The following is a 13,990-nucleotide window of genomic DNA, read 5'->3' on the forward strand; positions in this document are numbered from 1 at the left end:
GCAGATTTTTTCGTGGTATATCCACATTAAGCTGCTCACTCTTACATCTTGAGACTCCTGTGAATCCTTAGTGCTGAGTGTCTGTGCTAGAAAATCATATTAGCTAATTGCCACTCTGCTAATCCCCAGCAGAGATCCCTGGGGTCATCTTCTCTGCCTGCTGGGGTTACAGTGGAGAGATTTGGAAACAGGATTACGGTGAAACTGATGGGAGGCAACATTTTCAAGGAGCCTGAGGTTTAAAAAACACCAACTCCTTTGCTGGGGATGCTGAGTCAAATGCCAGTGGTACTTTAAAATGTTTGTTTGTGAATTTATCCAGTGCTTATTGAAGCTGTAAGAGAAGGGAGAAGTCTCAGGGGGTCTGGCCTTCAGGTATAAGGGCTCTAGTTTAGTGTGTGCCTTAGAGGAAGCAGAGGAGAGAAACCTGTAGGTTCCTGCAGTTGGACTGTGACTATGAGACTGAAGGGCAGGTCTCTGTAGTGGTTTTCTGATGTCCTCCCCAAGTGTTGTCTGTTGCCTCTTGCACAGCCCTGTGAGCCTGTCCTCTAGCCTATTTCTGGGTGGTGTCTCTGGAGTGTGGGGCTTTGGGTGGTGCCTCTGGAGGACTTGCTTTCACACCTTTGCTGGTGATGACCAGCCCTGACCCTGGCTCTCACCTCTCATGCACATGGCTGTCTCTACTCCTCCACAGCCCTCTTGCCACAGTTTGGTTTTGCTTGGATTTCCACTTCTGTAACTTGTGCCTGTCTTCTGGCTGCTCAATTCTCTTATGCTCCTGCCACCCCTGTTTTTGCCCAGCACACCCAGTGGGCTCTGAGGTCCCCTTTATTTGCAAGACCCCTTACTGTGGGTCGGTGACAGAACACAGCAGCCTCACAGCATCTCCCAGGAAGGCTGCAAACGTTGTGGTGCTGTTCAGCCCCACAATCTTCTGCTCCTTCAACACCAATGCAACAAAAAGGGCAACAAAGTGGTTCCCTTTGTGGTCACAGAGTGCACCAGTCCCTGTGTTACTCAGTCATTGTGACTGTGCTGTGACAAGCATGGTTTAAGCTACCCCAGAGTTTCCTCCTGTTCATCTTTGAGACAGACTAGCTGGTATTCTTGAACAGCATAGCTGGTGTTCGTCAGCAAGGCATGCCTGTCCCACCCCTCCTCATTCCCCATGCTTGCAGTAGAAGTTGGATCTGCTTTGAGGTCATGGTCAGAATGCTGTGCTCCTGCCCAGACCCACCCTGGGGTTCTCTGCCCAGTGTAATGCATTTCTCTTTGGTTTTTTGTTCTTTTTTCTTCTCCACAATTCTTTTCAAGGAAAATGCAAAAAGCGAGGAGATGGTTTGAAACTGGAAAATGACCCTCAAGAGGTGAGTGACCTTGAATGCAGATGTCTGCCTCTTAGCAGGAGACCTCTAAGTCCACATTTGGTCCATGGAAAGTAAGTTCTATATTTGTTTCTGCTTTAAGGCCAGCCTGGCAGGTGAATGAGGGACAGTGTGATCCCTGATGCTCTTCACTCTTTCGCCCATGCATTTTATCCTTGTGCCCTCCCAACAACTTCCCTGCTGTTTCCATTGTGGGTTTTGGGACTGACTGTACCCCAGGTGTTTACTCAGTAGCTTTGTCCCTCTCTGCACATTGTCAGTGGCCAGAAGTCGTTTTGGGCTTCTTATCAGACCTAAAGAACTGACTCAGTGCCATCGATGTCATGCTCTCTGGCTGCTCCTTAACACTGGGCTGACTGGTACCTTTTAATACCCTTTGAAAGAGAGAGGAAGAAGGTGCATCACAAGTGCTACCTAGTGTGTGAAAGCAAATAGTGGCTTCCCCAGGGCACTTGCATGAACATGTCTCCTTTGGATCTTCTGGTATAGAAGATGCATGGGAGACCAGACTACCACGTTCCTCAACCCTCATTTGGACTGCCGGGGGGCTTCCACGGCACCTCTTGCAAAAGATGTACCATTTAATCCTTGGGAAAGGTTCATTTTAAAGACCCTTCATCCCACAATCTGTGCTGCAGCTCCTAAAGGGCTTCATTGTCCCTTTGGGGCTCAGTGCCCAGGCAGTGTGCTGGTACTTGCTCTGCTGAGATGGGTGTGGAAGGCAGTGCCACCGGTGTGTGGAGCTGAGCACTCGGCGCTGGGGACTGCTTGGGCAGTGCACCTCTCTTACTGGGGTGCTGGTCCCACTCAACCTCTGCAGTCCAATGGGCAGACTTCTCTCTAGGAATGTCCCCCTCAATGAGAGCAGGTATCACAGCTGCTTCTTCCTTCACAAACGGGTGTGTTTTCAGTCCTGGCAGTTGTTCCATAGGCACCAAATTGCAGCAGGAGCCTTGGAGGTTGAGTTATGCCCTGTAGTGTATTTTGCAGCCTGCAGAGTCCAGATGATGCAGAGTAAATCAGGTACCAATGCTCTCAGCCCTACATGGGAGACTCTTGTTAGATGCTGCACCCAGGGTTTCTACACCAGAAGCATTAGAAGTGCAGTTGATGTTTGGGTTGGCAGAGAGCTGGAACGGGAGCTGTGTCCACTGTCCTCCAGCCTGTGGCTTATAGGGAGTATCTTGTCAACGCAGGATTTGGGGGCAGAGGGGAAAGAGGGAAGGGGTGGGCTTTAGCATCTGCTCCCAGATACTGTCAGGTGCTTCACAACCTGCTCCTGTGGCAGTTGAAGCTGTGAACCACCACATATCTTCCTTAAATGATGATGATGCAAAATCCAGTGATACTTCTTACAGTGACTATCATTTTAGAAAGTTTGCCTGATCAGCACTGTATCAGTTGTGTTCTGTCCAAGCCTGAAGTTGAATCAAGTTATTTACTGTTTCTTTTGCCTTTCTTTCCCCAGGCAGAGTCAGAAATGGCTCTGGATGCAGAGTTCCTGGATGTCTATAAAAATTGCAACGGTGTTGTGATGATGTTTGACATCACCAAACAGTGGTAAGGCATCTTCAGCAGCATGCACCACGTGAATCTGGGTTGTTTACTGAGAATGAGTGACTTCTAGACCTCTGGATTCCCAGATGGACTCTGGAGCTGATAGCCAGCCTAATGAGTTGAAGCAAGCCTGTATCCCTTAAAATGAGAGCTTTATCTTCTAATGTTCTCTTCTCCTGGGCTTGCTTCAAACCAGCAGCCTCCCTGCAGGCGTGTGTTCTGTGGGGCTGAGGCTTGATTATCAGTGCTATTGCAGATGCAGAGTACATACAGAGTGTTACAGACCCCTGAGAACATGAGGTAAAGGGCAACGCTAGTGGGACATTCCCAGGGAGTCTGCTATTAGGAAGGGTTATTTAGAGGCTGTGTTAATGTAAAGAGTAATGAACTGCTCAATTTGCATATCTGCTGAGGGGGGGGAGAGAGGGAGTGGAAAGAGGAGGTGGGAAGAGTTCCTGCTTGGTGTTTCAGCGTGTGTTGTACAGGTTTGGTATGGTCAGTGAGCCAGTGACCAGCTGAAGGGAGGGAATCTTTTCCTTCTGCTGACACCACATGGCTTTGTAGGACTGAGGGAGATGTGCTGTAGGAGATGTCAGGTTGCTGGGGAGATGGATTGTTGAACTTGTCATGTTGCTTTTGGATAAAGGATGATACAAACATTTGCAGTCAATATATTTCTCTGAAGGGGGCAGAGAAGCCACAGACTTGGGAGGATGTTGGGGGGGTGGAGAATCTCTTTTTGCCTGTGATATGTGCATGAAAAATCTCACAAAATGATGTTTCCCACTCATCTCCCTTGATCTCTTCCTGTGGTGAAGGACATTTAACTATATTCTGAGGGAGCTTCCTAAAGTGCCCACCCACGTTCCAGTGTGTGTGCTGGGGAACTACCGAGACATGGGGGAGCACCGGGTCATTCTGCCTGGCGACGTGCGGGACCTCATCGACAATCTCAACAGGTGAGGGCTGGAGATCTCAGCTGCTCCCCATCAGCAGCCAGAGATAACTCCATTGCTGTACATCATGTTCATAGAATCACAGAATCATTGAATGCATGAGGTGGAAAGGGACCTTCAGAGGCCATCTAGTCCCACCCTGCAGTGAGTAGGGACACCTTTCACTAGAGCAGGGTGCTCAGAGCTTCATCCACCCTCACCTGGAATGTCTCCAGGGATGGGGCCCCCAACACCTCTCTAGGCAACCTGGGCCAGTGTCTCCCCACCCTCAGAGGGAAGAACTTCTTCCCAATGTCTCATCTGAACCTGCCCTGCTCTAGTTTAACCCATCACCCCTCGTCCCATCGCTCCCTGCCTTCACAAACAGCCCTGCCCAGCTTTCCTGTGGGTCCCTTCAGGGGCTGGAAGGGGCTCAGAGGTCTCCCTGCAGCCTTCTCCTCTCCAGGCTGAAGCAGCCCAACTCTCCCAACCTGTCTTTGTAGCAGAGGTGCTGCAGCCCTTGGATCATCCTCATGGCCTCCTCTGGACCCACTCCAAGAGGTCCATGTCCTGGTGCTGAGGGCCCCAGAGCTGGATGCAGTCATCCTCAGACCCTGTGCTTTCACAGCTCTGAGTCAGTCTGATACAGCAACTTCAGTTAACACAGTGGGCTCTTTGTCCTGTGATTGCAGAGCCTGTATGGGGCACGTGGTTAGCTCAGTTCCTCGAGACAGTGAGTGCTGCCAGCATGTGCCTTTCAGAAGTCATCTTTCTGGATAGTTCTTCATCTTAGAACATAAAATATCTGGAGTGCAAAGAGACCCATAAGGATGATCAAGTCCCACTCCTGGCTCCACACAGCCCAGCCAAGCCAGAGCATGGGACTGAGGGCATCATCCAGATGTTTCTTGCCCTCAGCCCAGCTCGGGGCTGTGACCCCTTCCCTGGGGAGCCTGTGCTGGCACCAAACCCCCTCTCAGTACAGAACCTCTTCCTGACACCCAGCCTCAACCTCCCCTGGCTCAGCCTCTCACCATTCCCTCGGGTTCTGTCCCTGATCCCCAAAGAGAGGAGAGAGATCAGCACCTGCCCCTTCACTGCCCCTCAGCAGGAAGCCACAGACCATGATGAGGTCTGTGGCTCAGCCTCCTCTTCTCCAGGCTGAGCAAACTTCAGCATCTCCTCATAAGGCTTCCCCCTCAGACCCTTCCCCTCCAGACCCTTCCCCTCCAGACCTTTCCCCTCCAGACCCTTCCCCTCCAGACCTTTCCCCTCCAGACCTTTCCCCTCCAGACCCTTCCCCTCCAGACCCTTCCCCTCCAGACCCTTCTCCTCCAGACCCTTCCCCTCCAGACCCTTCCCCAGCCTCGTTGCTCTCCACTGGACATTCTCCAATATTTTTATGTCCCTCTTGTCTTGTGGTGCCCAAAACTGCACTCAGTACTCTCCCTACAGCACAACTGTTCTCTGCTCAAATAATTCTACTACAAGAGAGCAGCTAGCACAGCTGTCTTCCTGGCTGTTCTGAGAGCATCCCCAGACAGCCTTCACTGGGCTCTGCCAAGTGATACGCCTTCCTTGCAACCAGGCAGGATTTTCCCTTATGTGGAGATCAGAGTCACTCTGTTATTTAGTATAAAACATTTGTTGGTCAGGATTCAATAGACTGTACCTTTTTGTGGAGGTTTTTGGTTTTAAGGCATTTTTTTTTCATTTTCCTAGTCTTCTGTGTTAGTGCCTGTGGTGGACACACAGAAGCAGTATCAGATTGAAGGCTTGTTTCCAGAATGTCATCGTTTCTTTCCATGTTCATCTCTGTGTGAGACTCAGCTGAGCTCACTGCTGATGCTTGTGCCTTAGTGTAGACCTGCCTGTGGTTTTAAACCAAACACTGAGGGGTGATCAGCATGTCCAGCTGGGAAACCCCCAGGTCAGGAAGCCGTGTGTCCTGACATGGTAACTGTTAGTCTAGCAGCCACAGAACACTGCAACACAGCAGCAGAGGTGTTCTGCCACCCTTCCAGGGGAGCAGAATGGGACTTTAGTCTGTAAAATACCAAGTCCCTTGCACAGTGACCCATGAGCCCACGTTTGGCTTCTTCATAGTATCTCATTCCACAAGTGCCTCCTGTGTGTGTGTGCAGTCCGTGTCCTGTGTACAGTTTCTTCTCTCTGCCTCTCTGGTTGAGACAGGCCTCCTGGATCCTCATATTTTCGTTATGCTGAGTCTTCCATGAAGAACAGCTTTGGCCTCAAGTACCTGCACAAGTTCTTCAACATCCCCTTCTTGCAGCTGCAGGTAAGAGAGAGGGTTCCCTCGTGTGCTAGGGATTTTGATACTTGGGGTTTCTTTGGTTGTTAAGGGATCCTGTGTACTTTTTTGTTTTCATAAGGGTTGTTAACAGAATTATGTGACTTAGACATGTCTCTGCTTGCAAGGAGTCTTCTCTGCTGTGTTCACAAATGCTTACCTCTGGAGAAATGCTTCCAGGGGATGAATGACCCTGGCAAGGAAATTGCATCAAGTGGTGCAAGTTAAAAATGTTACATACACACTTTTGTTAAACTCAGATGAGATTTGATCACCTTCAGGGACAGCTGCTAGCTGAAAATCTTTGCTCTGGTAGCACCTGATCTGCTTGGATCCTGTGTTCATAGATCCAGGTCTCATATTTCCTTCAGAATTGGGATTTCTTGGGTGGACTGAGAGGAAAAGCACAGGCTGAAGGGGCAGGGAAGGGTGGGAATCTCAGCCGTGGCCCTTGAGAAGACAACCATTTGATGTGATCATATAGGGGTCTTCTGGGGATACAGATGATGTATCATTTTCTGTTGGGTGGAAAAAAAAAACCAGACAGTTGATCTTGATTCATCTTTCACCAGTAATTGAAATGTCTCTGTGTATTTTCATACAAATAAGCCCCATGGAAATGCTGGTTCAGAGAAGCTCAGATATAAGAGTTGATGTTTCCACATCCTCAAGCTGCAGAGCAGAAAGAACAAGGACAAGAAAACTGAACGTGTAAAAACCCAGTGAAACAAGTCAAACAATACACTTTTGAGGAGGAAGTTGTAGAAATCTGAGATCTAAACCCAACTTGCTGCTCAGCAGAGAAGATTGAAGCCTGCCAGCATGGTGTTGGTTAGACACTGGGTTTTGTAACCTCAGCTCCTATGGCAAAGGGGATGTCTGGTGGAAACCATGCAGAATAATTCGTTCCCAGGTTACTTTTGTCAGATTTGTCTTTTCTTCTCAATGGGTGTTGATAAAAGACATTAGAACAGGCTTCCTGACAGATTGGTTTCTGAAAGCTGTTCCCAATGACACTGTTAATGGTATATGCAGAGATTTTCCTAGCCATAGAAGCAGGAAATAACAAAGCTTTTGTAGTATCAGGTTTGCTTGGAAGCAACTTTAGGCTGTGAGTCTTAGAGACTCTTCCCTGAAATGTGCCACAGGTTTATTAGAAGAGCCTTATGCTGCTCCACAGTAGCTGCTGCTGATGCCTCTGGGTGTTTTGTTGTTCCCAGAGACCTGCTGGGAGTTTTTCCTTTGAGTGCCCAGGGAACCAGGGCCTGATCAGCAGCCAGTGCAGCACGATGCCAAATCCCAGCAAGATGTAGTGCCCAAAGGTTCAGCTTGCACCTTCAGAGAGACTCAAGGGTAACAGAAAGGAGCAGCTTCCTTGTGCTTGGCTGCAAGGCCAGCTGAAAGAAAGGAATGCTGCCAGCTGTTAAATGCAAGATTTCCTCAGTCTCCATCAGCCTCTGAGGTTTCTCTGGGTGAGCCCAGGCCCCACAGCTCTCAGGGGCAAGAGGAGCTGTTCAGCTGTAGGTGGGGTTGCAGGCTGTCCTTCAGCAGAGTCCGTGTTCCCTCTCTGCTCTGCCCTCCTGAGGCCCCAGCTGGAGTCCTGTGGCCAGAGCTGGGGCCCCAGTACAAGAGAGATGTGGGGCTGTTGGAGAGGGGTCAGAGGAGCCACGGGGATGATCAGAGGGCTGGAGCAGCTCCCCTATGGAAAGAGGCTGAGGGAGCTGGGCTGGTTCAGCCTGGAGAAGAGAAGGCTGTGGGGGGACCTCATTGCAGCCTTCCAGTGCCTGAAGGGAGCAGAGGAACAGGAGGGGAATCAGCTTGTTCAAAGGGCAGAGACTGGCAGGACAAGGGGGATGGACTAAAGCTGAAGGAGGGAAGGGTTAAATTAGATATTAGGGGGAAGTTCTTTGCAGAGAGAGTGGTGAGGGGCTGGAACAGGCTGCCCAGAGAGGGGGTGGGTGCCCCATCCCTGGGGGTGTTCAAGGCCAGGTTGGATGGGGACCCTGGGCAACCTTGTGTAGCTCCAGGCCTGGAGGTTGGTGTCCCTGCCTGTGGCAGGGGGGTTGGAGCTCTGTGATCCTTGGGGTCCCTTCCAGCCCAAGCCAGTCTGTGGTTCTATGATTCAGAGCACTGGTTTAAGGTGCAGGTTCCTGTGCTCAGCTTACACTCCTGCATCTTTCATAAGGAAAGCGGCGGCTGAAATTCACACCGCGGGTACAGAGCAGGTTCCCTCCAGCAGCTCAGGCTCTTCAGTTATTTATCAGCTCCTTCCTGGAGGAGGGATTGTCAAACCTGGGAATGTCATTTGGCTGTGGGTATTGCTGGTGACCCACATCACGTGCAGAGGTGGTCAGGTCAGCCAGCCTTTGGATGCTGCTGGAAGGAGGCAGAGCTGTGCAGGCAGCTGGAATTGCCTTTTCACAGGAAGCACTTGGAAGTGGTGTTCAGCCAAAGCACTGCTCTGTAGCACAGGTTTTATTCCCTTCCTCTGGGTCATTGCTGAAAATAAGCTGTTTCTTTAGTGTTTTAGTAACAACCTGGTAAAATGGAATTTGGTTTTTTTAAGCATTTGGCAGTCAGTTATTCATGATGAATTTTTACATAATCAGATGTAACTCCCTCTTCATTCAATCTGAGTTCTGAATTTTCTGTAATCTGTGAAAACTGAAATAAATAAAACCCTGGTATAAACCTTACTGCCAAAGCAAGAGGAAAGGCAATCCACTGGTTTAGTAAAAGTCATTATCTAAGTGCCTGAGGTGAGCAGTGGAGAGCAGTGTCCCTTCTGTCTCTGTTTATTCAGCTGAGTTTGCTCAGCATTTGTTTCACTCAGGAAACAGAGAACAAAGAAGCAGAAAAATTGCTTTTTTTGGTCTCATTTTTTGCTTAGGCTGTGTGAGTGACAAGAGGATGAACACTGTTCCCTCTACAAGTTTGAACACCTTGAATTCTAGGATGTAGAATTTGAATTCTAAAATCTGGGATTATTTCTGCAGTCTTGATTAGTACTTCCTTTAGTGGAACAAGTGTAAATACATACAGTGTGTTTGCTGAAATGTCTGTAAACCACAGACAAGGGAATTTGGGTAACTGATGACTTCATAATACTTTGTGTACATGTTCCTTCAGTCCTGTTTCCATCTGCATAGAGCTAATGAATACAATGAGTAAAAATTACCTAGCAAAGGGGAAAAAAAGCTCTGAACACAAAGCCAACAGGTAAAAATGAAGAATTAAATATCTGGGAAGCAGTAAATTAGCTTAAATGATCACAGAAGCTCTTAAACTTCAAGAAAGACTGAATCTTCCAGTCAATTAGCATGTTTGAAGGTTATCAGCCACTAGGAATCATCTGGTCTTGTAATACACAATAAACATTAATTAAACCTTGCTTGCTGAGTCAAATCATGGTAGAATTTGATAGAAATCAGCCTTTTCCACAGAGGGCTTAGGCAGTGCCTGGAGCTCTCCCTGAGGCAGAGCACTCTGGCTGCTCTGTGTAGCAGAAGAGTTACTTGCTCTTTAAATCTGTACACTGCAGCTCCAGAGTTGTCATGTCCATGAAACTGTTGTCCATAGAGGTGGAGGCACAGGTAGAGCCTGAAGCCCATGGCTTACACAAGCCTGTGTCTCCCTGGGGGATTTTATTCTGCAGGTGCTGGAGCAGGTTTCCCTTTGTGCTCTTCACTCCAGTGGGACATCTCTGCCAGGAGCATGGGATGCAAACGTGACTCACCATGGCTGTTGATGCTGCACTTCTAAAATACTTCATAGTAGGAAGCTTAAACCTACAGTGAGGTTAATGCAGTTATAAAAGCCTCTGCAGGTTGGAGGAAACCTGGGGTTTCTCCTCCATCTCCTCTGCCTGGGTGGTGGAGCAGCTGGGAAGCCTCTGGCACCGCTGGATCCTGCTTTACCGGGTGCTGCGCAGCGCTGTGAGCCAACAGATCGTGGGACAGGCTTGACATAAGCTGTCCCCTGCTTCCTTGCCACCTAATGTGTAGGCAGTGTAGGAGGACTGGCACTTTCAGGGACTGAACATGCTGGCTTTGGTCTCCACGATGCAGTGAATACACTGCCTCACGTGCCCTTGGATCTGAGCCTGCCTGGGATGCCGCAGGGGCCGGTGGTAGGAGCCTGGCCCTTGCCAGTGCCCAGCTGCATGGCCACTGGCTGCCTCTGAGCAGAGGGGAGGGGGCTCTGGTGCAGGGACCATGCCATGGAGCAGGAGAGCAGACCAGAGTCTGGGCCAGGAGCTTCTGAATCAGCTCGGTGCCATCCCAGAGCTACATCTGCTGGGCAGAGCAGCAGTGCCTGGCTGTGCCCCTGCCATCTCAGTGCAGTGCATGAGCTCGTTCATCTCTTCTTGTCATCCAGGCTAGCAGGAGGAGTGTCCCATGGCCATTTGCAGAATCATAGAATCATTTAATGTGTCAGGTTGGAAGGGACCTTTAAAGGTCATCCAGTCCAATCTGCCAGAGCAGGGTCCCCTCGAGCAGGCTGCACCGGGCAGCACCCAGGACCACGGGGTTGGAATGTCTCCAGAGATGGAGACTCCCCAACCTCTCTGGGCAGCCTGGCCCAGGGCTCTGCCACCCTCCCAGCAAAGAAGTTCCTCCTCATGTCCAGGTGGAACTTGCTCTGCTCCAGTCTGTGCCCATCACCTCTTGTCCTGTCCCTGGGCACCACTGGACACAGACTGACCCGTCCTCCTGACCCACCCCTCAAGGGTTTATCAGCATTGATAAGATCCCCCTCAGTCTTCTCCAGACTAAACAGTCCCAAGTCCCTCAGCCTCTCTTCATCAGAGAGATGTTCTGGTGCCCTCAGCATCTCCACAGCCCATTCTGGTGCCCTCTCCAGCATCTCCCTGTCCTCCCTGACCCGGGGAGCCCAGCCCCACACACAATATTCCCCATGTGGCCTCAGCAGGGCAGAGCAGAGGGGCAGGGAACCTCTCTCAACCTGCTGGACACACTTTTCTTCACACACCCCAGGATGCTGTTGGCTTTCTTGGCCACGAGGACACACTGCTGGTCATGGCCAGCCTGTTCTCCACCAGCACTGCCAGAGCTTTTTCCACAGAGCTGTTTCCCAGCAGGTCACCCCTAACCTGTACAGGGCCATGGGGTTGTTCCTCCCGAGGGGCAGGACCCTACCCTTGCAATTTGCAATTGATTTTGAGCTTTTTAAACCAACACTTCCTGTCAGCTGAGGATTTTGTTTAGGTTCTGTTGGAAGGGCAGGACAGAATTAAGTGGCCTTTGGTAAATGACTGAAGCAAATCACTTTATTGCACACTGGAAGTGGTCTGAAGTGTCTGTCCCCACCTGTGGGGCACCGACGTCAGCAGTCTCACTGAGCTGATGGGTTGTGCTCACCCATCTCCCCAGCAATCAAAATCATGGGGTTTTGCATCAGCTGGGTCCCACTCACAGGGAGATCTTCCTCAGCACAGGGGAGAAATAACAGCTCTAGAGGGATGGGTTGCAGAGCTGAGCCTGTTCTCCAGACACCACTGGTGATGCTGCCTGGAAGTGGCACAGTGTTGGTTTACAGCTGGGTACAGCTCCCAGAACAGCTCACTTCTTTGCTCACAGACTTAACGTGCTCTGGCTACTGCTTCCCTTTGTGCTTCTGTCTTTAAACTGAACGTGGAGAGGAACCAAAGCTCCTGTTTAATTCATTGCCAGGCAGAGTGGTGACACAAGATCTTCCTGCAGCCGGTGAGCGCACGGAGATCTGTTACAATGACCCTTTCCTGCTCAGACCCACCTTGTTTTCCTTTCCTCAGAGGGAGACCTTGCTGCGGCAGCTGGAGACCAATCAGCTGGATATTGATGCGACTTTGGAGGAGCTGTCAGTGCAGCAAGAGACAGAAGATCAAAACTACGAACTGTATGTCCTTGAGCCATCTTCCCTAAGGGTTCCGTGGCGCTCTGGGTGCCACACGAATGTTGGGCACTCCCAGCTGTGGCATGTGGCCAGGCTGAAGGGTGCAGAGAGTGGCAGTGATGGTTTCTTTGGTTCTTGTAAACTACTGCTCTTCAGTGGCATCACCCAGAACAGAGCATGCACTGGGGATGCCTGGGAGAGGGGCTGGTTCCTACAGGCACATGGGCTGCAGGAGGCTGGTGGGGATGGAGCTGAGCAGCACACCTGAGGGCAGCACCTGCCACAGGGACTGTAGATAAGCCTCTTGCAGCATCTCATGCTGAAAGGGGATATTTTCCATCCCTCTGCTGCTCAGCACACAAGTTGCTTCCCCTTCTGGGTATTGTGTTCCTGTGTATTGCATGTCTTGTGATAAGCAGAAAGTAACAGCAACACCACTGTTGTCTGCTGGTCCCTATGAATACTTCCAGCCTCCTCAGCACGTTTCTGGGCTGAAGTAGTGGTTAGTCCCCAGTCCCTAGTCCCTGCTGCCATGTGTTTGTTCAGTGCCCTGTCTGCTTGCTGCTGGAAGCATTCCCCAGGCTTCAGCCCTGCAAAGCTGGTCCATCTGTAGCATGGTGAACAGGAGTCTCTTCAGATTTGAATGTTGACAAACGTGTTCCCTCAATTCCCATTGCAGGATCTTTATTGCAGTGATGTGCAAGTCCGAGAAGTCAACCCCAGAGTGAATTGGAAAAATACTCTTTACAGGCAGCTTTATTTGGAAGCTGCTGTGGATGGTTATGAAATATTCATGCACAGCCTTTTTAACAGACATTTTTCAGACCAAGTTTCAAGTTCTCCCTAACCTTGGTCGATGTGTTTTCCTTTGTGAGAGCATTGAAACACCACAAAGCAGTTCTGTTTTCAGAGTGTCCACCTCATGCCTTACCTTAGGGACTGGTTGGTCTCCTCACGCCTTCAGCAGCTTTCTTGATGTCCCTGCTCAGAGGACTGGGCTGTGTGGGCTGTGCTGTCAGATTGTTTCCCAGTACTGTTGTTTTTACTACATCAGCAATGGGAGGATACTTTAAAGAATCCAGAGCTGTTCCAAACTTCCACCAGAGCTTGCTGCTCAGTCCCCTCTCACCCTCACCCCAGCTGGAGCCTCACATATGCCACTTTGACTCACAAATCCAGCAGAAAATGATCTTCTGCTGTAGCTACTTCTGGCTTGCTCTGAGTCAGACTGGCTCTGAGAAGCATCTGCTTAATGCCAGATCTTAAAGGAAGCAGCAGCAGGGTGGTGGTGCCAAGACTTCCTAGTTTGAGCAGTGGGGATTGGACTGGATACAGCGTAACCGCACCGACATGTGCTGTTCTGTAGCATCAGAGCATTTGTGTGGCCAGGCAGTGCCCTTTCTGGGGATGTGCTCCCACAGACTACTGAGGTCACTGCAGGGGGGCATTCCCAGTGGGGAGCATTCCCATTGGGGAGCATCCAGAGTCCTTGAGCCAGGCTGGCCACGGTGCTCTAGGCACTGCGCACTAATGAGTCGAAAGGCACGTTGCTGCCTTTTCAAGCTGAGAGGAGCTGTTGGTGCAGAGCATGGTGTGCAGAGCATGGTGGCTATAGCATCACCTCAGGAGAAACACCTGAGTTATCTGCAGAAACTCCACAGCCAGATCACCATTTGACCCCATGTCAGCACCCTGCCCTTCTCCAGGCAAGCTCCTGAGCACAGGAAGAGCAGGACACATGATGTGTGCACCTGAAGATGCCTGCTGCCCTTCTTCTGTGTTGTGGGTTTGCATGGCAAGTTTGGGAGGTGGGGGGGATGACAGGGTGGGGGGAGGCTGCAAGGGTGGCTTCTGCAGTAGGCTGCTAGAAGCTTCCCACAGGTCCAACTGAGCCAATACCAGTTGGC

At 50.4% G+C, this 13,990-nt stretch overlaps 1 protein-coding gene across 2 annotated transcripts in view; it reads left to right on the forward strand.

The window, feature by feature from the left end:
* Positions 1–13,990, forward strand: part of RABL6 (RAB, member RAS oncogene family like 6) — a gene marked incomplete at its 5' end in the record, with an annotated part of 61,834 nt that overhangs the window by 20,383 nt on the left and 27,461 nt on the right. For both annotated transcript variants that reach the window (XM_084272682.1, XM_084272683.1), the window contains 5 exons: positions 1,315–1,367; positions 2,854–2,945; positions 3,761–3,901; positions 6,071–6,176; positions 11,983–12,086. In XM_084272682.1, coding sequence (XP_084128808.1) covers positions 1,315–1,367; positions 2,854–2,945; positions 3,761–3,901; positions 6,071–6,176; positions 11,983–12,086 — 496 coding nt within the window. The remainder of the gene's footprint in view (positions 1–1,314; positions 1,368–2,853; positions 2,946–3,760; positions 3,902–6,070; positions 6,177–11,982; positions 12,087–13,990) is intronic.

Source organism: Gallinula chloropus (genome assembly GCF_964237585.1).
Source record: "Gallinula chloropus genome assembly, chromosome: 18".
Classification (NCBI taxonomy): Eukaryota; Metazoa; Chordata; class Aves; order Gruiformes; family Rallidae; genus Gallinula; species Gallinula chloropus.